The 27,942-nt window shown below is 40.3% G+C and overlaps 1 protein-coding gene across 1 annotated transcript; it reads left to right on the top strand.

Moving 5' to 3' along the window:
* The first annotated feature begins 92 nt into the window (after positions 1–92).
* LOC141337863 (NLR family CARD domain-containing protein 3-like) lies at positions 93–16,476 on the top strand. Its single transcript, XM_073843444.1, has 10 exons — positions 93–186; positions 3,009–3,134; positions 3,595–3,699; positions 4,134–4,215; positions 4,349–4,573; positions 4,636–6,461; positions 9,401–9,571; positions 12,334–12,507; positions 15,410–15,583; positions 16,377–16,476. Exons 2-10 carry the CDS (start codon positions 3,076–3,078, stop codon positions 16,474–16,476), a joined length of 2,916 nt encoding a protein of 971 aa, XP_073699545.1. The 5' UTR covers positions 93–186; positions 3,009–3,075.
* The last annotated feature ends 11,466 nt before the right edge of the window (positions 16,477–27,942 follow it).

Here is a 27,942-nt window from a genome sequence, read left to right as displayed (position 1 = left end):
ACCAAATCTGTTCACTCCACACTCCAGATCAGTAGGTGGCGGATATGCACCTCTTTCGTTGGTTTGCCAAAAACACCAGAAGAAGAAGAAGGAGGAGGATGTGTTTACCAGCGATCACAAATCGAAAGTGTTTCAAAGGCTTCTGGGTTTTGTTTGTGCTGCTCAAGACCGTCTGTACTACTGCAAGTAAGTTTAAATGCTACCACAATTACACTTATTTGGGGGAATGATTAAGGGGTTTTAAATCCTGTGAGCGTTTTTCAGTTGCAATGTTAAATTATAATTTACAGGCCTTCTTTGTTGCGCAAGTAAGCAGCCAGAAATATTTGTCCACCCTCCGTCGTTTAGTGATCATGGTAAAACTTTTTTTTAAATTATTATTATTGAAGTTTCTCGAACAAAGAAGACACAAGGGCAACAACACAAATTGTAACAAAACAAATACAATCATAAACAAATAAGAACAAATATTTACAAATTATTCAAAGAATATATTTTTTAAGTTTCCATATAATACAATGAGCAAATTTACAATATACCAAACTTTACAGTCAAAAGTATACTTATATAAAAAATAATTTTCCTTGAGTTGCAATTCAATATTAGTACTTGAACAACAACAAAAACAAATCACACCAAAATAATTGAGTATAAATACAATCATAAAATAAATGTACAATACAGTACAGAAAACACTTTTAGTCACTGTCTTTACAAAACTTCACAATGACCTGTTTTACAGGATAAATACGATGAACAATCTTGAATGATACCCCTTTAATTTTATCAGTGATACTAAAACATCTGGACATCTTAAAAAATTGTGATCTCCAAAAACTGATTGCTAAAGAAACACTGCAAATTTAAGACTGAAGTCTAAATGTGGTTTTGTATCTAATATAATTTGTTAACAATTTCCTAAGTTCTGAGGGAATGGCATTAATTACCATCACTTACTCCTTAACAGGTATATGAAATTATTATTTTTTTTTCTTCTAAAAACTCTGAATAGGTAAGCACGTGACCATTACTATTTAAAAGTCGTGAAACCAACAAACCAATGTCTAAACCAGTTAACTAAATTTGTGTAACAATTGGTGTGCAATATATTTATTGTTTCAAATTAAACACTTGCGAGGGAGAAAATTGTGTTCGTATATATAATCATCCATGATAACAATGGCTGTTTGTGAAAATTGGAAAGTTTTTTTGGGAAGCTTGCTAGTAATACATTTTCAATTAAGAAGAATTTCAATACCACCTACTCTTTCAAAAATAATATTTGGGATATAATACCATAACTTATCTTTTGAACGAATATAATTTTGTATTCGCTTCATTTTAAAGATAGTGTTGGATATTTCAACATCAAGTACATTTAGCCCACCTTGGTTAAGTGCATTACAATGTATTTTTTTATTTTATTCAAATATTGGTTTATTTTTTCACAAATAAAATTATATATACATTTATTTGTCTCATTAATGATATGTTTTGGAGTGTCTGTAACCATTTTGGTGTAAACTAGTCTAGATAAGCCTCTCCCATTCAAAATTTCTTTCGTATGTTAATAATTAAAGGGGTATAATTAAGATTTATTCTTTGTTTTTGGTTTTACATATCTTAATTCCTAAATACTTAGAATTCGATGGGCCTTTTTTTAACCACTTTCTCCTTGACCTTATAAATGCACGCTTGGCTTTATATTCATAAATTTGTTCTAATTCCAATTGTACATTTTATATTTCAAAATTTGCTCCCTTTAAGACTTTCTTGTAACATCTCTTTATCAAACTTTTAACCTTATTCTTAAACAAGATCTTTTATTATCAAGGCTGATAACTATATGGATCATTTTATGATCACTAATGACTGAAGGCACTATGTCCGTCTCCTGAATTTGACTTCCTTGAAGGAGAAGTCCGGTGTGGTATTGACCTATACTAAAACCTGATAAGTTCCTTCCTGCTCGTCACTCGACTTATCATGACTAAATTCAAGTTGGCGGCGACCGGGATTTTTCTTAATGTCTGTATAAATCTTCTTGTAAATAAACTACCAGTGCTTTTTCTGAGTTCTCAATGTCTCGTTTTAAATGTCAGGGCCCTTGGAAGTCTACCAATGAAGTGTGGAGCTACTGTGTGCCTCGTAAATGGCGTAAAACAGTGATTTATTTACATGGCTACTCCGATGCCCTATTCACCCTCATTGACAACCTGTTGTTAGCAACTAACTAACTAACTAACTAACTAACCCCAGATTTCGGACTGCAAGACACAAACCGAGATGAGATATGCAAGGTACGTTCACACTCGGTATCATGATTCAATTCACTTTAGGTCAATATCACACCGGACTTCTCCTTTAACATCATGCATCTCTTTGAAGATAAATTCAGTGGCTTATTTTAAAGAGTTTATGCGTTCTCTGTTTTGTTGGATCTCATGGTGTAGGGTTTCAAGATTCTGATTCATTTTCTACATCCAATATTTGCACAATGTTATTTTGTACCTCAGAAAGCCTTGGCTCCGATTTACTTTTCTTGGGATGTGGCGTGCATGGCTCCGAACCCGTGACTGGAGTTAGCTCTGGACTGTTGTGAGCGTACGAATGTGTCTCTATGACTTCCTTTTTTTGATTATCAGCAAGGTCAGCAGAACGATCTCTTCCAAAACCTACTTTTCCTTTGTCTGTATTTCTCCCTTGTTTCTTTTCTGCCATTACATCATACAACGCAAGGAGAAGAGTTTCCAACTATCACTGAACTATATCAAATAAAAAAGAACTGATGAAGTTGAAAAACATAAATAGTGTCTATATAAAACTGCTTTTTCTTGTAGCACAGTGTTTAATCTCTGCATCATAATTTATTTTGAAGCATATTTCTTCTATTCATATTGCTTGTTTGTTAACTTTACATTCGTAATTTGTCTTTTTATATTTTTCCATCATCGTTTCCCCTCTGAACTATCGTGATATTCATCTCAGTGTCACAATGTCATGTCTAGGTCAAAATGAGCATCTAATCATCTTCTGCGCCGCAAATATCTCAGCGTTGAGCTGTTCAGCTGCAGTATGTCAGAGGAGCAAGGAAAGGAGTCTCCCTCTGAGATGAATCTCTCACAGAAACAGAGGTGAAACGGGGTCTATATCAAGTTGTGTTAGCTTGAAAAAATTATCCCAGCATTACTCATCAAAATTGCATTTATTTTTACTAGTATGCATTAAAATACAGAGCTCTTTTAATTCAGTTATTACTTGTAGGAAAAGATGCATAACAGTTTTGCGATTACATCCATTTCCCATTCCAAATCCTGCCTGTGGTGCTATGCTTCACAATGAAAACCCTAGAATTAATAACATTTTCATTGTGTTACATTAGTTTACATTAATTCCTATTTTCTCATGTGAAGATGTGAACAGGTATAATATGGGTGTACTATAACAAGATTTTAGAGACACTTGTATATTATGGTGAAGTAGATATTGTGAAGGCTGTGGAATCAATGTTTCGCTTCACTTGAAGCTCTTGAAATAAAACGGAAGTATCACTTGCTGTATTTTTTTCCCTCTCTCTGTTCTCTGTGTCATTAGTGTAAGATCAGGCTCACATGTGTTCAGCTCTGTGTCTGTGAAGAGTGACTGGTCAAAAGATTTAGGACCAAAATTCAGTGAGAAAAAAACATCATCTACCCAAAGGTAATACTGTTGCTGCTTATTGTTGGTCACACATTGACTGTTAGAAAATATTTCAGTGAGTAGTTTTAATGAGATTTTATTGTTCAAAACTTAATCATGGTATACATTTTATTTAAATAACTATTTATCACACGGATGATCTACAAACAGCCAATAGGAGCAGGCAAATAAAGGCAAAAGATATTTTGAAGAATTATTTTCAAAATAATTTTAATTATATATATATATATATATATATATATATATATATATATATATATATATACATACACATGCATATGCATTTTTACAAAAATATCGAAAAATACCTAAATAGACCATACACCTTAACAGCATGATCTTAAGCAGCCACTGCATTTTCCCCTTTGTTTAAAAATAATGTTTGCAAATGATTTCTGCCTGAAAATGCAGTTTATTATTTTATTTGCTAACAGGCTTCAATATGACACAGATTCAGATTTCCAAACTCACAAGAAAAACAAAAATTTCACAGATGATCTCCTAGGGATCTTCCAGGTAAGAAAGCTCAGTTTTATAAAAAAAAAAAAATATTCACAAAAAAACAAATAGGATCAATTGTTTTGACCAAATATAGATGAAGATTGTTTTATTGTTGTCATTGTTTTTTTTTTTCTTACATTGTTTGTAGGATCTCGAAAACAAAATGATCATGTTTCTAAAGAATGAAATAGAAAAGTTTAAGAAAATATTACAAAAAGAGAACTTGCAGTACTTTGTGAAGGACTTTAATGAGAGCAGATGCAGTGTCAAAGAAGCATCTCTTGATCTCACACTCTACTTCCTGAGAGAGATGAAGCAAGATGAAGCTGCTGATACTCTAAAAAGTAGGAGACTCATGGCCATCTGTCATATTGTCATTTTTAAATGTAGGAGAGAAACTAATATTACAAATATCTGTATTTGTTTTTAGATGAGCTAATATTCATTCATCAGCTAAAATCAAACCTAAAGAAGAAGTATCAATGTGTTTTTGAAGGAATTGCAAAGCAAGGTGACTCTACACTTCTGAATAACATCTACACAGATCTCTATATCACTCAGGGTTGTAGTGAACAGGTCAATACTGAACATGAGGTAAGACAGATTGAAGTTGCTTCTAGGCGTCATGAATCTCAAGAAATACAGGTTGAATGCAAAAATTTGTTTGAAGAACCCGAACAAGACAAGCAGGTCAGAACTGTACTGACAAAAGGAGTTGCTGGCATCGGAAAATCAGTCTCTGTGCAAAAGTTTGTTCTGGATTGGGCCGAAGGAAAAGAAAATCAAGATATCAGCTTCATATTTCCTCTTCCATTTAGAGAGATGAACTTAAAGGAAAAAGAAAAACTAAGTTTGATGGACCTTATAACCCAGTTTTTTCCAGAGACAAAAGGACTAAACCTTACAAGAAGAAATCAATTTAAAGTCCTGTTCATCCTTGATGGATTGGATGAATGTCGACTACCTGTAAACTTTAAGGATAATGAGACGTTGCATGATGTATTTTCACCAGTCTCTCTGGATGTTCTCCTTACAAACCTCATCAAGGGAAATCTGCTTCCTTCTGCTCTCATCTGGATCACCACCAGACCAGCAGCTGCCAGTAAGATTCCTCCTGACTGTATCGACCGGCTGACAGAGATACGAGGATTCAATGATGCACAAAAGGAGGAGTACTTCAAAAAAAGATTCACAGATGAGGATCTGGCCAGAGAAATCATTGATCATGTTAAACAGTCAAAGAGTCTCTTTATCATGTGCCACATCCCAGTCTTCTGCTGGATTTCAGCCACTGTCCTCCAGAACATTTTGGAGGAGAAAAGAAATAATGATCTGAAATACAATCAGGCTGATGATGCCTCCAAAACACTGCAGGAGTCAAATACTGAAGACACTCCTAAGACTCTGACACAAATGTATACACACTTTCTCCGCTTTCAGATCCAGCAGAGCAGACGAAAGTATGATGGAGAATATACACCAGATGTTTCCTGGGATAAAGATGCCATCTTTTCATTGGGGAAACTGGCATTTCAACAGCTGGAAAGAAACAATGTAATCTTCTATGACACAGATCTGGAAGCTTGTGGTATTGACGTCTATAAGGCATCAGTGTATTCAGGCATGTGTACCCAGATCTTTATGGAGGAAAAAGGGTTCACTGTTGGTACCATGTACTGCTTTGTTCACTTGAGCATTCAAGAGTTTATTGCAGCTCTTTATGCACAGCTGTTTCTGGACACAAAGAAAGAAAATATATTTATTCATGAGTCTTCAGGAAAGGAAAACAAAAATGAAAATGTGATTGATTTGCTCAAGACTGCAGTGGACAAGGCACTAGAGAGTGATAATGGACATCTGGACCTTTTCCTTCGCTTCCTTCTCGGCCTGTCACTCCAGTCCAATCGCAGACTCTTACGAGGTCTGTTGACGCAAGAATACGACAATGACCAGAGCCAAAAGGAAATAGTTCAGTACATCAAGCAGAAATTTGAAGCTGATCTGTCTCCAGAGAGATCCATCAATCTGTTTTACTGTCTGAATGAACTGAACGATCAAACTCTGGTAAAAGACATTCAGACCCACCTTAGCAAAGGAAGTCTCTCATCTGCTGATCTCTCACCTGCCCAGTGGTCTGCTTTGGCCTTTGTGTTGTTGACATCAGAGGAGGAGCTGGAGGAGTTTGAGCTTCAGAAATTCAAGAAATCAGACGAGTGTCTCATTAGATTATTGGCAGTCATCAAAACCTCCAAAAGAGCACTGTAAGTCATTTTCTTGCTTTCATCTGAAAAATACATTCATCTCAGAGTTCCCATGTATCCTGGGAAACCTAAAAAATAATGACATAAAGTTCAGCCCATGAAAAATAAGATAAAATGTTAAATGTCCCGGAAAATCTTTCTGGGAGATTAAGCCTGAACGATATGGCCATTGTAATTGTAGCAACCTGATATTTATAGAGTAAAATTTAATAATTCTAATTGTTAAAGTTTTATTAAAATACACTATTTGTCTTCCCTAGTAGTGTACATTTAAATCATGATAACCACAGTTAAATGCACTAACATAGCACCTTAATACCAGGGTTAAATGTAACTTTTCTGGGTATCTGTATAAAAAAACAGTACTTTAAATACATTTAGTATAAATGGACAAAAGTCCAGACCTTCTGATTCAGTGTGCACAGTGTTTGTCAGCCCTGTTTCATCCAGCTTTAAACTAGTTTAAATTACGAGTAATTTCTGTTCTTCCCTGAGTTCAAGCACTTCACATTGGATCTCGAAGCATTGTTTAGTGGTTGCGTGACACTTATCAGCGAGTAAATGCATCTACTCTAATGAGATTTTGCTGTGCTGCTGTTTGACCTTTGAGCCGAGCAGATAAACAGTCCATGAGGTGTAGTTCAAATGAGTCTCAGTGTTTCATTCTGCTTTTGGTGTATAAACATTATATCAAACATTCAAATCTTATTATTTTATAAAAATTTATCAAATCATGTCTTTATCATATATCTCTCATCATATATCTTTATCTCAATAATTACGTTACCATTATCATTACTGTTTCAACGCCCAGCAACATTTTCTTGTGTTTTTCCTTTAGATGAGAATGAAGAGTTTTGTTCTCCTTTAACCAGTTATTGTTAGTAGCAAAATGTGCTATGTTCATTCATGCTGAGGTTTGCAGTGACTGTCAACAGATAATCAGCTACCTAGTAGAGCTGCACAATTAATCGTTAAAAGATCGCGATCTCGATTCGACCCCCCACACGATCTTAATCCAGCCAATTCACGATTCAGCTAATTATATTTTATTTATATTTTACAAAACTTTCGCTAGTCTAACTACTGCACAGACTGCTGTGAGCTGATGCAGTGACAGGTTTGCCGTTCTCTCCAACATTACATAACCATTTAAACTTCATCTTTACTTTATTACATTTAATAAAGATTTTAGATATTAGCCGTCAATCGCTCCGTCACTGAAACTGCGCTATGCTGAACTCGGAACCGGCCGCTTTTTTTCTCTCTCAACCGGTTCTGCACAAACAGCATTGCAATTAGGGGGGTGTGATCTGACGATTTTTGATGTTGGACAATTAAAAGGTTTTTACAATCTGCTTTTGAAGAAATATACTGTCAGATGCAATTCATAGCGCCTCTGTCTCAATGTACTGTACGACGCGGAATACATTCACATCAAATGATCATTGATGTTTCCCCCGGTAAGTCAGCGGCAGAGTTCCTCTCACACAGGGGAGTAATTTCCACTGGGGACACGCTTTTCAAAATCCCGTTGGTGTCCACCCACCTTCAGATGGTTTTGTTAAAGTAATTTCTTGCATTGCAGAATGCACGCTCTGCGCCGCCGAGATTTTCGCGCGATCGTTAAAACGAAACCAAAAGTAGGCTAAAACACTGACGCGCATTCAAAAGCAATTTTAATGCCTTGCGTTTAGAGAGCGACTCCCCAATGCGCGCAAATTAGGCTACATAAAATATCTAGGCTGTTATTAGTATGTGGCCTATAATAAGTTGTGTATTAGCTCTGTATCATGCTGCAAAGATTCGGTCTCTATTTGCACTTTGAATATTGAAAGAGTAGTACTTTGTTCATGCCAGATTTATGAACTAGCAGAGCAATGGAACCATATGAGCATGACGATCAATTAACCCCTTAACTGTTACTCCCATTTTTGTACATTGTCCATGTTAATGCAATGTCTGATTTTAAAATGGTTTCAAAGGATGAATTTTGAAATTAAGTTTTATTCATCTGATATATCATTTCTTATTATTTCTAAAGTGTAATAGGGAAAAAGGCAATGAGGAAGTCTGTTTGTTTAAAAGGTCCGAACTCCTGTTATGAAGTAGATTTTTGAGGTGCACTCTTGTCATAAAATAATCTATGACACTCTTGTCATAAATAATTTTTCCTACATAATTTGTAGCACAAAAAAAAAGTCAAATATCTATTTAGGAGCCTTAGACCTTTCCAACGTTATATGGTTTGTCATGATTAGATTAGAGTTTATTTGTAAAATGGTGAAGAAAACTTGGGCATCCCACAGAGTGGACGATGAAAGCCATAAAATGTTGATAGGCATGTGTTTCTAGCTATGAATCTTTAAATCTCTTTACTCTGACATAAAACCTTTGTATGTTTGTTTTTTATGTTTAATGGTGATTTTTTTCCCCTTACATTATTACATTATTTTTCATTAAATGTCTTTAAATTTAAAGCAAAGTTTATTATGTCTTATTTTACTGCTGTTTGATAACCAAATGTTCAGGGGTAAATATTTAAAATAAAAAAGTTCTCCAGAATCGTGAGAGAATCGTGATCTTTATTTTAAGCAAAAAAATCGTGATTCTTATTTTATTCAGAATCGTGCAGCTCTACTACCTAGTGATTTTTTATTATTATTATTTTTTAGTGGCTGCTTTCAAATGTTCCTGTGCCTATTTTTTATTTATTTTTGTGAGCACTCTATAGCGAGTATCATGTTTTTACATTGAGTTGTTACAGCATTGAGCGTTGTAGCCAGTGTTGAGCACATGATCACAATGGCAAAGGTGTTGATCAAGACTATAAATTTATATTTCATTGTAATTAAAGCTATAGGTGAAAAATGCATTTATTATTTGTGTTTAACCAATGTATTTAATCTAATAATTTTGTAATCATATTTCCATTGTAGGCTAAATGATTGTGGCCTAACAGACAAAAGCTGTCACGCTTTGTCTGCAGTTCTTGGATCAGATACCAATCTGAAGGAGCTGAACATGAACAATAATAATCTGCAGGATTCAGGCGTAAAGTTGTTCTGCACTGGACTAAAGAATACAAAGTGTCATTTGGAGATACTGAGGTAAGTTATATTGAGACAAATATTAAAAGGAGTCCTATTATGCTTTTTCACTTATATACCTCATGGTATAAAGGGTTGAAACACGTGGAGCCGCAGCTGCTGTAAACACGAGTGATAAGTCAAAAGTGACGATCATCCGTGGATGCGGAGAAGTAAGAGATTTATTCATCATACAGTGTAGATAGCTTCACTAGCCTTATGGTATCGGGCATGTTAATAATGAAATACATTAGCACAATAATGATAATATCATGTATCGGCGATCTCGTAGGCTGACGATAGGACCAACCCTGCTGTAGACTTCCTGCTTTCAGACGAATGCAATCGGAATTATATTAAAAATAATCCTGGCACTCCCAAGCTTTAAAATGGCATAGACAAGTGTAAGAATCACTTTAATCTAGTTTGCTGCTTTGGGAAGGGGCATGTACTGAACGCCATGTAAGCTGATCACCAATTGCAATGCAGTGGGACTGCTAACCAATCACAACACATTTGGATTTTCGAAAGGTGGAACCCGGAACTAATCGAGCCGTTTGTTCCGGCCTGGGGAGAAAGCCATTGTCATAATGTAAATTATGTGAAAAATTATGCGTTTTTCGAACCACCAAGCATGATAGCATTTTCTAGTGCACCCCCAAAACAAAATAAAGACTTTGTAAGAGAGCATAATAGGACAGCTTTAAGCTCGACAAAAACATACAATGAAATCCAGACTTGTATAATGAATAACTCTGTATGTTGTGCATTGACATACTATTATATTTATGCCTGCTAGTGTTGGGCAATATGCCTTAATTGTCATATTGTCAATTGTCAGCCTGTGAGATCGCAGATACACGATAATATCGTGCTAATATATATAATTATCTGTGTACTAAATTTCTTATTCGTTTTGTAAGGGTAGGCTAGTCTTGTTAATCAGCATGTGACTTTAGTTGTACGTGTACAGCATGCTGACGGAGTGGTTCCACTTTACTTTCAGTTTTATTCTCTGCTACCCGCTATCTTCAAAAAGTAGTAAATGTGCATTCATGAATTTTAGTAAGTTTATCTTTTTTTATCTGTCATATTGTGATAATGTTACCGCTGCATGTCTAATTGTTGTCATCAGTCCATGTTGTAGTTCAGTTTGGCTCCAAGACAGCCAGCGGAGCTGATCTCAGCCACTCTAGTCAATGCTTATGTTTATACCAGCTGCCTGCAGCTAATTTCAGTGCAAATTGAGTCGTTAAATTAGGCGCCTAGCCTCTAGTCTGTAAATTTCAAATTGGTCATGGTCAAGCATTGTTTTATTAGTGAAGTAACAATTAAGGCAATATAACATGCATTTGCATCTACAAATATAATCGATGTAAATCTGTGTGTATTCATTTAAAGTTTCAAGAGGTCCAGCTTCCACCTCATTCCTAGAATAAAAATAAAAATACTATACCAAATACTAAAACTTTCGCATACACACATACAGGTCCAAAATCTTTGTTATAATGTTTATGCTTCCTTTTTTTAAAGGCTTAATCATGTTGTGCCATTTATTCTGGAGTGTAATATACCTTTAATTAACATGCACAATTATGGACACTTTATCATGAAAATATTATGAGTAACCTTTTAGTCAAATACTAAGAGAACACTATTTTTTATGAGTGAAGTAACTATTAAGGGAATATAATAGGTATTTGGATCTAGAAATTTAATCGATGTAAATAGGTCCAGCTTCTACCTCATTGCTAGAAAAAATTACTGTACCAAATACTAAAACTTTCACATACACGCATACAGGTCCAAAATCTATGTTATAATGTTACAGCTTCCTTTTTAAAGACTTCATCCTATGGTATGACCCCATATATGATATCTTGCCTTTTGGTTTTATGATACATAAATCTGTAAAATGTTGCTGAATTTAGTGAATTGTATCCCATCAAATTAATAGCTGCTTTATATGTATCAGATTTAATCTAATGTATTCAGACTTATCTAATGTATTCCGTATCTTAAAAACATTTAAATGGCTAATGTATTTCATTATTTACATGCCCGATACCATAAGGCTAGTGAAGCTATCTACACTGTATGATGAATAAATCTCTTACTTCTCCGCATCCGCGGATGATCGTCACTTTTGACGATCGGTTTTTCGTATCGGTTCGGCCTCAATTATGGAGATGCTCAACATACATAAAAAGTCATGTGAAAAATTCATGTGAATTTCATGGTTTCCTGTTAAAAATCTGGTCCTTGGCAGGTCTTAAAATTTGGAAATTAAATCCACAGATAAACATCTTCACATGACATATCACACAGTGACAATATTTATTTTAGAACAATACAGTCAAGAGGGAAAGTCCATGTGTGAAAAGTTAGGACATCCTATGAGTCAATTGCTTATAGATCCACTTTTAGCAGCAATAGCTTGAAGCATTCATTTTCTGTCAGGGCAAACAGTTTGCATTGAAAGTATGGCTCAGTTATGGGCAAAACTCCCTGCCCATCCATGCAGCATAACATAGATATTTCCAATGAGCCTATATTGAATTTACAACATTAAGTGCACTGGTATTCCTGTTATTATGGGGACATTCCAAAGTTCTCTTTTTTGTTTGTCTCCATATTCAGTTGTCAGTTTTGCTTTGCAATTAAGTTTTAGTTTATTTGTATGTGGAAAAAAGTAAAATTCACTTTAGGGATTTATGTTGTTCAGGTAATTTCTAGAATAACTGATTAATCAGCTGAACTTTACATTTTTATTCTGGTTCTAGACTTTCAAACTGCAGTATCACTGAAGAAGGTTATACAGCTCTGTCTTCAGCTCTGAGATCAAACCCTTCACACCTGATAGAGCTGGATCTCACAGGAAATGATCCTGGACAATCAGGAGTGAAGGAGCTCAGTGATTTACTACAGGATCCAAACTGTCAACTCAAGACACTGAGGTGAGATGTGAAGAAATAATACAAAATAAATAAATATCGTGCAGGCTTAATTTACTTTAGCTATGTAATAATCTGGACAGTTTATTGCATCAACATGATCAGATGCTGTTGGTTCTGTTGTAATGATGATGATTATTCATGCTGTGCTATTATTTTCGAGTGTGATATACCTTTAATTAACATGCACAAAAAAAACTTCTCATGAAAATATTATAAGTAACCTTTTAGTCAAATACTAAAAGGACACTATTTTTTTAATGAGTTTTATTATTTTTTTATAACAGATATTTGGATCTAGAAATGTCATCAATGTAAATCTGGGTGTATTCAATTTAAGTTTCAAGGTAGTTTTAAGTTTCAGGACCAAAATCTATGTTATAATGTTTATGATTCCTTTTTAAAGACTTCATCATATGGTATTACCCCATATATGATATCATGTAAAAGCTTATCATTTTCCTGTTGCATGACCCAATTTTGGCCCAATTTTAGCTGTCAGACAGATGCCCTCACATTTGACTTGAGAATACTTTGATGTACAGAGGAGTTCATGGCCAACTCAATGACTGTGAGGTGCCCAGGTGGCCCTCTAGCTACAAAAAAAGCCCATAATCGTCAGTCCTCCTTCAGCATGCTTGTCTTTTTTTTTTTTTTTTTTTTTTTTTTTTGGTGCTGATATGCTCTTTAGGTTTTCACCAAACTTGGCAATGTGCATTATGGCCAAACATCTCCACTTCAGTCTTGTCTGTTCAAAGGATATTTTTCTAGAAGACTTGTTTTGTTCAGATGCAACTTTGCAGACCTAAACTGTGCTGCCAAGTTTATTTTAGATAGTAGAGGTTTTCTTTTGCCAAGCCTTCTAAACATGCCATTTTTGTCGCATGGATTTTTCAAATGGTATTGTCATGAACTTGATCATTTAACATGTTAACTGAGGCCTTACATTTCAATTTGACAAAGAAAATAAGCACCTGGATATTCAAAACAGGCTTGAATGGACTTACAGGTCCTTCTCCAAAAAATTGCATATTGTGATAAAGTTCATTATTTTCTGTAATGTACTGATAAACATTAGACTTTCATATATTTTAGATTCATTACACACAACTGAAGTAGTTCAAGCCTTTTTATTGTTTTAATATTGATGATTTTGGCATACAGCTCATGAAAACCCAAAATTCCTATCTCAAAAAATTGGCATATTTCATCCGACCAATAAAAGAAAAGTGTTTTTTTAATACAAAAAAAGTCAACCTTCAAATAATTATGTTTAGTTATGCACTCAATACTTGGTCGGGAATCCTTTTGCAGAAATGACTGCTTCAATGCAGCGTGGCATGGAGGCAATCAGCCTGTGGCACTGCTGAGGTGTTATGGAGGCCCAGGATGCTTCGATAGCAGCCTTAAGCTCATCCAGAGTGTTGGGTCTTGCATCTCTCAACTTTCTCTTCACAATATCCCACAGATTCTCTATGGGGATCAGGTCAGGAGAGTTGGCAGGCCAATTGAGCACAGTAATACCATGGTCAGTAAACCATTTACCAGTGGTTTTGGCACTGTGAGCAGGTGCCAGGTCATGCTGAAAAATGAAATCTTCATCTCCATAAAGCTTTTCAGCAGATGAAAGCATGAAGTGCTCCAAAATCTCCTGATAGCTAGCTGCATTGACCCTGCCCTTGATAAAACACAGTGGACCAACACCAGCAGCTGACATGGCACCCCAGACCATCACTGACTGTGGGTACTTGACACTGGACTTCAGGCATTTTGGCATTTCCCTCTCCCCAGTCTTCCTCCAGACTCTGGCACCTTGATTTCCGAATGACATGCAAAATTTGCTTTCATCCGAAAAAAATTACTTTGGACCACTGAGCAACAGTCCAGTGCTGCTTCTCTGTAGTCCAGGTCAGGCGCTTCTGCCACTGTTTCTGGTTCAAAAGTGGCTTAACCTGGTGCCTGTACACGGTGGCTCTGGATGTTTCTACTCCAGACTCAGTCCACTGCTTCCGCAGGTCCCCCAAGGTCTGGAATCAGTCCTTCTCCACAATCTTCCTCAGGGTCCGGTCACCTCTTCTCGTTGTGCAGCGTTTTCTGCCACACTTTTTCCTTCCCACAGACTTCCCAATGAGGTGCCTTGATACAGCACTCTGGATGAGCTTAAGGCCGCTATCGAAGCATCCTGGGCCTCCATAACACCTCAGGAGTGCCACAGGCTGATTGCCTCCATCCACGCCGCATTGAAGCAGTCATTTCTGCAAAAGGATTCCCGACCAAGTATTGAGTGCATAACTGAACATAATTATTTGAAGGTTGACTTTTTTTGTATTAAAAACACTTTTCTTTTATTGGTCGGATGAAATATGCTAACTTTTTGAGAGGTTTTCATGAGTTGTATGCCAAAATCATCAATATTAAAACAATAAAATGCTTAAACTACTTCAGTTGTGTGTAATGAATCTAAAATATAAGAAAAACTAATGTTCATCAGTACATTACAGAAAATAATGAACTTTATCACAATATGTAAATTTTTTGAGAAAGACCTGTATATACTGTATGTTGGACAGATAAAACTATTTCTGTCAGTGCACACAGTTTGCATTGTAAGCATGGCTCTGTTCTTGGCAAAACTCCGTGCCCATCCATGCAGCGTGACATAGATATTTCCAATGAGCCTATATTGAATTTACAACATCAATTTAACTGGTATTCATATCATTATGGGGACATTCTAAATTAATCTTTTTTTTGTTTGTCGCCATATTCAGTTGTCAGTTTTGCTTTGCAATTAAGTTTTAGTTTATTTGTAAGTGGAATAAAAAATGAAATCCACTTTAGGGATTTATATTGTTCCAGTAATCTCTAGAATAATTGACATGTGGCATTTTCATTCTGGTTCTAGACTCTCAAACTGCAGTATCACTGAAGAAGGTTATAAAGCTCTGGCTTCAGCTCTGAGATCAAACCCTTCACACCTGATAGAGCTGGATCTCACAGGAAATGATCCTGGACAATCAGGAATAAAGGAGCTCAATGATTTACTACAGGATCCAAACTGTCAACTCAACACACTGAGGTGAGATGTGAAGAAATAATACAAATTAAATAAATATTGTGCAGGCTTAATTTATTTTAAGCTATGCGATAACCTGGAGAATTTATTGCATCAAAATTATCAGATGCTGTTGCTGCTGTTGTAATGATTATGTTGTGCTATTATTCTGGAGTGTGAAATACCTTTAATTAACATAACAAATCGTTTTTTTATGAACACTTCTAATGAAAATATTGTATGTAACCTTTTAGTCAAATACTAAAAGAACACACTGCAGTTTAATTTCCATCAAGCTCAGATTCACTTTATCACTGTATCTCTACAGCAGGTCTGTGAGATTTCAGATGATCACAAACATTTTCAGTTTCTCAAGCCAGATTTCTCTGTGCGGACATTTCTCACTGCTCCTGCTTAAAAGTAAAAAAAAAAAAAATTTAAAAAAGGCTTTAAATTTCACTCTCTGTATTCATATTGATAATCATGATTTAGTGACATTTTGCTTTTCTGCTGCATGGGATGTTTCTTTGCATTATGACTGGCTGTCCCAGTAGAACTGAACGGATCTGTGACTATTAGACTTTGTTTTCAAGCATTTATGTATTCATTTGTGTATTTAACGTTTTACAATAACTAGCGCTCATTTTTAGAATAATATTTTTTATTTTTATCTTATCAGTCATTTTTATAATGCAATCGGCCATTAGTTTAGAACTAAATTAAGTTCTCTTCTCTTCTGCAGGTTTGTGGGTCCTGCTGCAGATGAAGCCTGTCAGTATGTGACTGGAATTGTGGGTAAAAACCCGTTACTCCTGAGAGAGCTGGATCTGAGTGAACATGAACTAGGAGAGACTCGAGTGAATCAGATCTCTGCTCTGCTGGAGGATAAACACTGTCAACTCAACACACTGAAGTGAGTATTGTTTGTCTATTTTAAATGTTACATTACTTTTAATAGTAATGTTACAATGGTTGATGATATTTCCTCATTTGTTTTTCAGAGCAGTTTTTTTTTTCAGAAAGAGCCACTATAATGTGAACTATTAAAATTAAACGGGCATTTAAAAAGTGATATTAAGCTTTAAACTAGAGATGAGCCAATTCAGCACTCAAATCGGGTATCAGCTCCGATACTGCCATTATTTGCTGGTTCAGGTCAGACAGGACTGATCCAAATACAATATTATGTGTACTGTCCTGTGTTACTGTTAAACCTCAGGAAAGGCATAAAAGCATTATAAAGCACAATAAAAGTTTATAAAGTACTATAGCTTAATGTGAGGTACAGATGAATATTTAGGTCCTTTTATTAAAGTTCATGTTAACTCTTTTCTCTGCTGCGGCTGTCAGTCATTCTCTGTTTAAATCAAACGCTGGTTGCATTTGGTTACGACAGTCAGATCGGTAAAAACCTCTCCAAGATCATTCAGTGTTCCCATTAATATACTTGATTTGTAGATAAATGTCTATGATTTTGCATAAAAGTGCTTTATCTTGCTGGAGTGTTTTGTTTTTCTAAATCATTACTAATCCTTTACTACCCTGGTGTCTGTTAGAACAAAAAACAGGCATAGAAAGACTATTCATTGTTTTTAATGCAGACAGTAACTGAATGTAAAACTATTAGAAGAAAAGGCTCAAAAAACTGTAGTACAGATATAACACATTAATATATTTTTTACAAAGCAATAAAAATAACAAATAAAAAGTGCAAATAGCAATGTGTAACTTTGCCAGATTTAGTGCTACACTTTTAATTGTTCCCTATTAATTGTTTTATCACTAAATGTTTGGTTTCATTAATTAATATTGTGCACTGATGTTTCTACAATAACTTTTGCTGCTGAATTATACACTAACCTATTTTCTAATATATTGCTGTCATAGATTAAGAATATACCAGGAGCGTAGTGCCTCCTCAAAATACTGGATGAGAAAAAAATTAACAAAAATAATACAACTCAAATATTACATCGTATAACATTAAAAACTGTATAAATCACTCAAGAATCATTGTCCAACAGCAACACTTGAATTGTTTACAGGTTTATATATATATATATATATATATATATATATATATATATATATCTCAGGACCGGGACTCGATTAAAAAAATTAATCTAATTAATTAGAGGCTTTGTAATTAATTAATCGAAATGAATCGCATTTTAATCGCATATAAATATTTGACCTGAGAACAGTGAGAAGTAAGTTTTTTTCATGTGGATTTTTAGTTTACCATTGAATAATGACTGAATACATAAACTTAAGCAACAAAATATTGTTTATTTTTGTTTAACCAAGTCCAACAGACCAGTGCAATATTGCCATTAACTGTAGCAATAGGATACAGTGTTTTCCATAACGAAAACATTTATTTCAGTGAAAAAATAAATCTAAAACTCTATTTTAACATTTTGAACAATAGGGCTTTACAATCTTTTGCTATTTTTTTTTTTTTTAATAAATTCTTGTGTTTTAATTTTTCTCATAATCAAATGAAAGCATAAACATTTATTTATTTTGAATCAAATGAAAAATAAACCTTTTTAATTTTTGGCAATCCAAAAATCGACGAATATACGTGGCATTCCGCGCTATAGTAAATTCGTTTTTTATGAATGGAGTCCGCGATCCAGTCCGTGTTTTCTTTGAGGAGACATTGTAAACGCGCCCCCTAATGGTAGGGGAAACACTGGGATATTTAGAAATATACTATCCTTCATTTCAGAAATTCAGGTACCCTATAGGTAAGTAGACCTTCTGTAAAAGCATTGAGGTGATACCTGAGGCTCGATGTGCTGCGGTGATATGCGCATTCCTTTAGTTGGTGCTCCAGTATAATCGGTCCGCTGAAACTCATCCAATGAGAAACGTTCCGCGGTGCAAAATTAAGTGCGATTAAAATGCGTTAAAAAAAATTAACGCGTTATTTTTGTGTAATTTATTAATCTAAATTAACACGTTAAAGTCCCGGCCCCAATATATATATATATTAGTGAATGTTGAAACTTGCATTAACCCCTCTGGGGTTCTTCGGTCACTTTTGACCGTGAGGGCCCTGAGTGTGACTGCTCGGCGAAGAACCCCAGAGGGTTAAATGTAATGCTAGTTTTTCATCATTAGTTCATGTTAACTAATGTAGTTAATGTTAGAGATGTTCCGATACCCTTTTTTCCTTCCCGATACAGATTCCGATACCTGGGCTCGGGGTATCGGCCGATACCGAGTACTAATCCGATAGATAATACTAATAAATTATTTTATTGTGTGCTTCAGACTTATTCCTTAATAAAACAAATATACAGTGATAAATACAGTGAACTAGAGTATTTTTATTATATGACATACATTTGACAGTAATATTTTTTCATAGAGTTAGTATTACTAATCTGGTTTTCTGACGTACATCAGCCCTGTTTATAACAGAGAATTTTGGCCAGAATTTGAAAGATTCTCACTAGATCTCGCAGCAACCTTATTCATTGTGCACCATTTTCAAATGCTCCTCACTGCATCTCGCAGCAGTAACAGTGTTGCAAAATCAACGTTGGCTCCCGAATAAAGCTGTTTGGGGTTTGTGCAAGTTTGTTTGCATTGCAGTCCAAGCTGATAAAAGGTCAGCGCTGAGCAGCCCAAACGTGTCGTGTTAGTTTCACTTTCGTTTCGCGTGCCATTTTATGTTTCTCATCTGAGACAGAAATGGCAGAGCTTATGAGTTGAACAACGCGGATGTCGCGCCAGTGTGACCGCTCACGAAAATTAGTAACACTGGCAGAAAAATTGGTCACAGTCTGGAGCCCTTACATATTACCTTGCAAGTGTCCCGCGTGCTTCAGTACAAGGAGTAAACAAAACACGCGCCTGTACAATTCATTACCACAGAACCACACATTAATTCATATTTAAACAGTCGGTTTTTGGCTTAATATCAGTCCGTATCCCGATTTGATTTAAGTGTAATGAACTACCTTTGATTAATGTATCAAACTTTGACAAAATACTATGATTCCACGTTAAACTGTAAATTCCATTTTGACTGGATTCCGCGATTCCGTCCGTGTTTTCCGCATCGCAGAAATCATAAAGCCCTACATATGAGACATGCCGCCGTTTTAGCGGACAAACTGCTAGCACATTTGTATTTCGAAGAAGAACTGGCTTCTGATTTGCTAGCAGGAATAACTTAATATCTTAAGAAAATGTTATCGGATCGGTACGTGGGTTCAAGTACTCGCCGATTCCGATGCTAGATTTTTTTTGTGGTATCGGCGGCATTTCAGATACTAGTATCGGAATCGGAACAACCCTAGTTAATGTTGACAAATAAAACCTCAAAATCTATGTTGGGCAAGTTACTTCCAAAATGTAATACATTATATATTACTAGTTACTGTCTTTTGTAATTAGTTTCATTACAATATTACTGTCCTGGAATTTTAATGTTACACTACAGTTACTTTCACCAAAATATTTACAGAAGTGTGACTAGGCATTCTAAAATGCCAAATGTAGCCTAGTTTATTGCTATTTCCAGCAAAGGGTATATGGTAGGTCTACTGTACCATAACAAAATGATAAAATCATATTAAGATACTGGTATGCAGGTCTACATTAATGTTACATTATAGTTTTGGATAAACACAGATACACAGTACAAACCGCATTAGTAAATTCAGTAATAATATTACCTAAACTGTATTAGTAATGTGTTGTTGCTGCAATGGAGCAAAAAGTAATATTTTTTGTAATGCGATAGTCTATTCTCAACACTGCTCGTAAAAAGCTTGTAACGAGTCGGCAGTGTGTCTGAGAACAAACATACATGAACACATTTACCCCAGTGAGCAAAAAGTTGATGTGAAATGAATGCTTGAACTCATTTGGATAAATGGATCACATCTTAATTTGGTAACTTGGCTTATTTGTAACATTTTTAACATTTGCATACCATACATTTAGTAGTATATTTAAATGAACACTGTGTAGTCTTTCTCCATGCTACCTGCACCCTTATATCCGTATTTATTTGCCAGCAAAAGACTGTAAAAAGTCTGAATGACACAAAACACATTGGTTAGTTGATTGACATACATCTGAGTCATTGTTCTTTCTGTCTTCAGTCTGTCGTCATGCAGGATTACAGAGAAACAGTGTCTCATCCTGACTTCAGCTCTGAAATCAAACCCATCACACCTGAGAGAACTGGACCTGAGCGAGAATGAACTAGGAGACTCCGGAGTGAAAAACCTCAGTGATCTACTGATGAACCCACAATTCAAGCTGGAGAAACTAGAGTTAGTATCATTATACTTTACAACAGTTAAAGTGTGATAAAAGATAATACCAAGTTAAATAAGTAGCCAAATAACTGCATTTAAAGTATTTGAAACAATGTACTGATTGTCTACATGTTGTTCTGCAGAAATATCATGAGTTCCCCTTCAGTCGAATCACTTCGACGTTACATGGGATCTCGCCTGAGAGACCGATCATCTCTGAGCCTTATATAAAAAGGCCAATTGCAAATTGGCGAGTGGACGTGCGCGTCGGCCACTCCCCCGTACATACGGGTATATAAGATGGCGGCGCGCATCACTCAAACAGACTTTCGCTTTCAGAGCCTTCATGCTCAAGCCTTCCCTTCTCCAGAAGAACAATCTTCAAAGAGAAAGACTTCACGTTCCTGCTGCTGCTGTTCTTCTCTGCTGGCGTGCGCCGATCGAATAAGAGACAAAGCCTTACTGAAAGAGTGAATTTCTCGGCGCCGCCAGCGGGGTCCCGTGGGCGGCCGTTTTCACGGCCATAAAAGCCGCCTCCTTTCCAGCGAGCAAGCCCCATTGAGTGCACAGTGGTGCCGCGGTTTCCTCCCTGGGCAGACCGGGACTAAAAGAGCAATTTCTCACGGCTGTGTAAAGACGTTCTTTTCAGAATGGCTTTCCGGCCGTGCGCTTCTGGGTGTGGCAGTTTCCTCACCTCACTGGACGGACATGAAAGCTGCTTCACATGTCTGGGCATCGAACATGCTGAGGCAGCTTTCACGGATGGTTCATGCATTCATTGCGAAAGCATGACCATGGGAATGCTGAGGACTCGCTGCTCGCTCGCGGGCAGGCCCCCCTTCGCGCCCCACGGCCTGCGGAATTTTTCCGCCGCTGTGGCGAGGCACGAGGGGGAATTTCGAGTCACGGTGCCGAACGTTCCGCCGGCTCCAAAAGCCCTGCGGTCTTCCGCCCGCCAGCATACCCCCGTCGAGATGCCAAAACAGTACGCCTCCCCGCCAGCCGGGCTGGGCGTCTCCTTTGGCGCTCCACAGGAGGAAGAGATGTCTGACGCTGCGTCAGAGGGAGAATCAGGGGGTGAGGACGCTCTTCCGGCGGCGCGGCACCCCTCCGCGGTTGCTGCCCCGTCGGAGGCAGACTCCGAGCTCTCGGCTATGCTCCTCCGAGCCGCCAGGGGGATCGGCCTGGAGGTTACTCCATCGGCCTCGGCCGATCCTTCTCGGCTGGGCGACTGGTTCCTGGGGACGGCTCCGGCGGCATCGCTTCGCCCTCCCCCGGTGCCATTCTTCCCGGAGGTGCACAAGGAGCTGGTTAAGACCTGGCGGGCGCCCTTTTCATCTCGCCCGCTGCCCAGCTCCTCTCCCCTCGCCACCCTTGATGGTGGGGCGGCCAGGGGGTATGCGTCGGTTCCCTAGGTCGAGCGCGCTATGGCGGTGCAACTTTGCCCGCGTGGCGCTGCCACCTGGCGGGGCCGGCCGCGTCTCCCGTCCAAGGCGTGTGAGCGCTCGTCCGCCCTTGCGGGCCGCGTTTTTCACGCTGCAGGCCAGGCCGCCTCGGCCCTGCATGCGATGGCGACCCTGCAGGTCTACCAGGCCAAGGGGTTGAAACAGCTGCACGAGGGTGGTCCTGACCAAGGTACGATGCAGGAACTCCGCGCTGCCACCGACTTCGCCCTTCGTGCGACGAAGGTCGCGGCGCGGGCCCTTGGTCAGGCGATGTCCACGGCTGTGGTCCAGGAGCGACACCTGTGGCTCTCTCTGGCCCAGATGGCAGATGCCAAAAAACACGCTTTCTCGACGCTCCCATCTCCCAGAGGGGCCTATTCGGCGACTCTGTCGAGGACTTCGCCCAACAGTTCTCGGCAGCCCAGAGACAGACGGAGGCGCTTCACATCCTGCCCCGCCGCGATGCTTCCATCCCGCCGCCGGAGGCACCGCCTCCGCCTGCACGTCGCCGAGGGCGCCCCCCTGCGGCCTCAACATCTACGGCTCCCCCCCCTGCGGAGGCCCACGACGCCAGGTCGGCGAGAAGGGCCCGCAAGCGCAGAGCCAGCCGCAGGAGAGTGGCGCCGCCCGCGGCACAGGGACCGGCCCGAAACACTCGCAAGAAAACTGCGAAACGTCCCTGACGCGGCCCTCCAGAGGTGATTGAGACTGCTCCTTAGGGGATGCTAACATCCATGCTCCCCGCTCCCGGTGGAGGGCCAGGAGCCACTGTGTGCTTCAATGCTGCCGTCGGCCAACAGTCGACGGTACCCACATTTTCTCAAAAAGAGCAAATTTCTCACCTCTGGCTTCGGCCTCGAGTTTCCTTCCTGGGCGGCACTTACACTCCTCGGAACCAGACTCGCGGCTGGTCTTTGCCAGCGCGGGATCCAGGGAAGAAGGTAAGCACTGCTTAGTGCAGTTAAACACTTCCCCAGGACGCTCATCCTTCTGGGTTCTGTCCCCTTCCCTGTCTCCCCTTAGGCTGCCCCACCACGGTCACGTCGGTCAACGTTCCCTTGATACCACTACGCTGGTTGATACGGACGGTACGGCCCGGCCCCAGGCGTCCGCCCGGACTCAGAGGTACCCCTTACATTCTTATTCGGGCAGGCGTGCCTCTGTTCTGCCTGCGGAGGTCGCGTTCCTATTGGCGAAGGACGCGATCCAGCCTGTCCCTCCCCCGGGACGAGGTCGGGATCTCTCAGTCCCGACTTCACGTGTCCAGTTAAGTGTGGTGGGTTAATATCCTCCCTGGATGGAGCTCTGTCCCGATCCCTTCTCAGGCTGTCGGCACACTCGCTCACGACGAAGCACATACAGGTATGTTTCCGTCTCCAGGGCTGGGTTGCAACCATCTGCCTGAAGGGCACCCGCTGTCGCGTCTCGATTTCCCCCCGACACACACCCCCTCGGCGGTCTGCTCCGGGGGTCGAGCTCTTCAGCGTGAGGTGCTTCCATTTGGCCAGTCCCCCTCCTTCCTGCCTTTTTTAGGCCATGGGAGCTCCCCTGTCTCCTCTTCGGCAGACAGGACTTCGCATCATCAACCGTCTCTTCGACTGGTGGTTTGCCAGCCCACTCGTGAGTTCCGTTGTGCAAACTTGGGGACCTGGTGCTTCGGCACCCCCGCCATCTGGTCCTTCAGGCCAACCGAAGGAATTCGTTTCCTCGGTCGGGAGCCCGACTCGGTCCACAAGACAGCCCGCCTTACTACTAGGAGCGCGCAGTCAGTGCTGTAGTTCCTGAGTCAATCAGGCACAACATAGCGGTCCTCTCAAATTTGAGGCTCCTGGGGCACATGACAGCTCTAAGCCGCTTAGAGCCGCTAAGCTTGCTCATGTGAGACCGCTTCAGCACGATCGAGTCCCATGATGGGCATGGCACCTCGGCCCACTCCGGACTGGCGTTTTCCCGCAGTTTGGCCGTCAAGCCAGCCCGTGGCTACCACGGGTTGGGTTGCCATGTACGACAGAGGCTTACAACCTCCCCATCTGCTCCCATGGAGTCCAACGTGGCAGATTTTGCTACTTGCCATTCACTTGAAGCAGGGAAACTCAACCGTGCAGCCTGTCGGCTCTCACGGCAGTCCACCCACCTGCAGGATGGCGACTCCACCCCGTGATGCAGCTAGTTTGGAGAATATCGGTAGGCCAGCCACATTCGCTCGTCTTCCGATTCCTCCCATTGCCAGCGGCCTCTTTCTGAGTAACGCTGGCTCACAGCTGACCTCCGGGGCCCAAGTACGCCCCTCCCCAGCGAGCCTCCTTGCACAGACAATGTGCAAGTCCAGGGAGGACGAGGAGTAAGTCTGTTGGTTGCGCTACAACAATGGCCCACCCGGACTCAGGTCTTAGTAACCGTTCCCTCGCGGCAGTCCCTCCCTGTAGGGCACGGTATGACACCCCAGACCTCTCCGGCCTTCACAGACCGTGATACAACTATCACTCAGTACCGAGCTCCCTTGACTAGGCAGGCTTGTGCACTGAGATGAGGTCTATTTTGCTGGCTTTCCACAGAGATACACGACTGCAGTAATGCTTCCCTTCCTGCAGGAGAGTTGAGCGCAGGCTGTCCCCTCGACTCTCCAAGTATATGCCGCTGCTTCGCCGCGTATCACATGCAGTAGATGGAGCTAAGTAGGCAAGCATTCACTGACCGTGAGGTTTCGCAGAGGTGCCCAGAACGCACCCCTCACCCTCTTGGGGTCTTCCCGTCGCCTTCAGAGCTGCGGGACGCTGCAATTGAGCCATTGGCCTCAGTCGAGCTAGTATTCCTGTCATTAAGACAGCGCTCCTGACCGCCCTGGCTCCCGTCAAGAGGGCAGGAGACCTACAAGTTTTCTCTGTCAAGTAGCACCTCATACCCTCTGGGACCCCCCCCCCCTCCCCGTCGCCTTTCAGGGCCGCGGGTTGTTCCTTTGGAGCCATGGGCCTCAGTCGAGCTAGAATTCCTGTCATTTAGACAGCACTCCTGACTCCCCTGGCTTCCTTTAAGAGGGTAGAATACCGACAAGCTCAGGTTCCTCAGAGGTGCTCAAAAAACGCACCTCATACCTCTTGGATCCCCCCGCCGCCTTTCAGGGCCGCGGGTCGCTCCTTGGAGCCATGGGCCTCAGTCGAGCTAGAATTCCTGTCATTTAGACAGCGCTCCTGACTGCCCTGGCTTCCATTAAGAGGGTAGGATATCGACAAGCTGAGGTTCCTTAGAGGTGCTTAAAGCTGAGGTTCCTCAGAGGTGCTTAGAACGCACCTCATACCTCTTGGACCTCCCCATCGCCTTTCAGGGCCGCGGTCGCTCCATTGGAGCCATTGGCCTCAGTCGAGCTAAAATTCCTGTCATTAAGACAGCGCTCCTGACTGCCCTGGCTCCCATCAAGAGGGCCTACAAGCTTCTCTGCCAGCAAAGTGTGTCGAGAAATTCGGCCCGGCGTCTTCCACGTTACCGTCGAGACCCCGGCCCGGTGCCCAAGGTTCCAACCACGCCTTTCCGCGATCAGGTGGTGAACCTGCAAGCTCTGCCCTGGAGGAGGCAGACCCAGCCTTGCGATGTTGTGTCATTAAATATGTGAAACTTGAATCACTCGGCACTTCAGCCGCACCAAGCAGCTTCGTCTGCCTCGGGATTCAGCAGAAAGGGAATGCTCCCCGAACTGAGGTTAGCTAAATGGGTGGTAGATGCCTTCTCCCTGTTATACTCAGGGACCGCCATGATCCTTGGGTCACGGCACCTCACCAGCAGATGTAAAAACCAGAAGCTGCGGGCTGGGCGACACCCTACCTTCGCTTGGTTCTACAACCTTGCGCAGAGGCCGTTCTCCCGTGTCCTAACATGAGGACTCACAGGTGAGCGAGAAGACCGGCTGGTGTTGGTTTGCGGTGCCATTCCCACGTGGATCCGTGCGCTATTTCCCAGAATGTTCCCTCCGGCGAACCCTGGGTCCTCCTGCCCCGCAGTCAGGGCTACACGCGGAGTAGTCCTGCACTGTGATCCTGCCTGGGTCTCCTTCGCCCCCCAGGTTGTGGCTTAGTTTTTATTATTCCAGCGGAGGAGACCGCTGTTTCCCTCGTGTATCCCTAAAAACCTTTATGGATATATTGAATTATTCTCATTTCCACATGGGTTCCCCCCCAACCCATGCTTCAGTATAACTGGCATCCCTGGAAGGGCCCCCTTATTGGGCCTCAGGGCGTTGGGAAGGTTACGTTACACTTCGCCTGTCGGCACGTATACATGTCAGCACGTGAAGTTGTCGCGTAACGCGGCGTCAGGGTCGTGGCCTTTTCCATAGGGATAGTTCCCATGTAACGTCGAAGTGATTCGACTGAAGGGGAACGTCTAGGTAACGAAGGTAACCCTCGTTCCCTGATGGAGGGAACGGAGACGTTACATTCCCCTGCCACGTCCTGACGTCGCGCTGACGCCGGCTTGATGGCTCTTCAGCGAAAACCTGTTTGAGTGATGCGCGCCGCCATCTTATATACCCGTATGTACGGGGGAGTGGCCGACGCACACGTCCACTCGCCAATTTGCAATTGGCCTTTTTATATAAGGCTCAGAGATGATCGGTCTCTCAGGCGAGATCCCATGTAACGTCTCCGTTCCCTCCTTCAGGGAACGAGGGTTACCTTCGTAACCTAGACGATTTGCATCTTCATCCATAAAAATAAAAATAAAAGATAGGGAAACACTTTATTTTAAGGTCCAATTCTCACTATTAACAAATCATTAACTATGCCTTTTTCCTCAAACTCCTGGTTTGTTGTTTATTAATAGTTAGTAAGGTTGTTGTTAAGATTAGGGATGTAGAATATGATCATTCAGAATATGTCCTTTAAGCACTAATAAAACATTGAATGTTAATAAATAGCATGCTAATAAGCAACTAGTCAAAATTGAGAATTGGTCCCTATACTAAAGTGATACAAAATCTGTAAAGATCAAAAAGAGGCAAATGAACACATAATTGCTTATAATGCAAAGTTTTAGACGTCATTCAGATTAGTACGAGCTAGAACAGGAAGGAACTAAGGAAAAGTTAAATCAGACTTTTCTTTTTCCTAGTGATCATTGTCTTTTCTCTTTCTGTCTTCAGTCTGTATGGATGCAGTATTACAGAGAAACAGTGTCTCATCCTGACTTCAGCTCTGAAATCAAACCCATCACACCTGAGACAACTGAACCTGAGTGGGAATGAACTAGGAGACTCTGGAGTGAAAAACCTCAGTGATCTACTGATGAACCCACAATTCAAGCTGGAGAAACTAGAGTTAGTATCATTATCGTGTGATTAAAGTTCATGTTTTAGTTTAAGACTGCTGGGCTCATGTCACATGATTTCTAGCGCTGTACTTTTTGACGTTTCTGTATCTGAAGAAAGATTGAGAAATACTATTTTTGTGTGTGTATCTGCCGAAACAGTGTAAACTTGCTGAAATCTGTGAAACAAAACAGAAGTGACAACGGACTAACTAATGACATTAGATGATTATAACAGTTAGTACTTTTAACAAAATATATATTTGTAATATTTGTATATTTAGTGATTGTAAACTACACTCTAAAATGGCTTAAATTATTCTTTGATTTCATTGATTTGAGGATCTTCATACATAAA

Source organism: Garra rufa, chromosome 7, assembly GCF_049309525.1.
Source record: "Garra rufa chromosome 7, GarRuf1.0, whole genome shotgun sequence".
In the NCBI taxonomy this organism is placed as follows: domain Eukaryota; kingdom Metazoa; phylum Chordata; class Actinopteri; order Cypriniformes; family Cyprinidae; genus Garra; species Garra rufa.
This window is presented reverse-complemented; position numbering and strand designations above follow the sequence as displayed.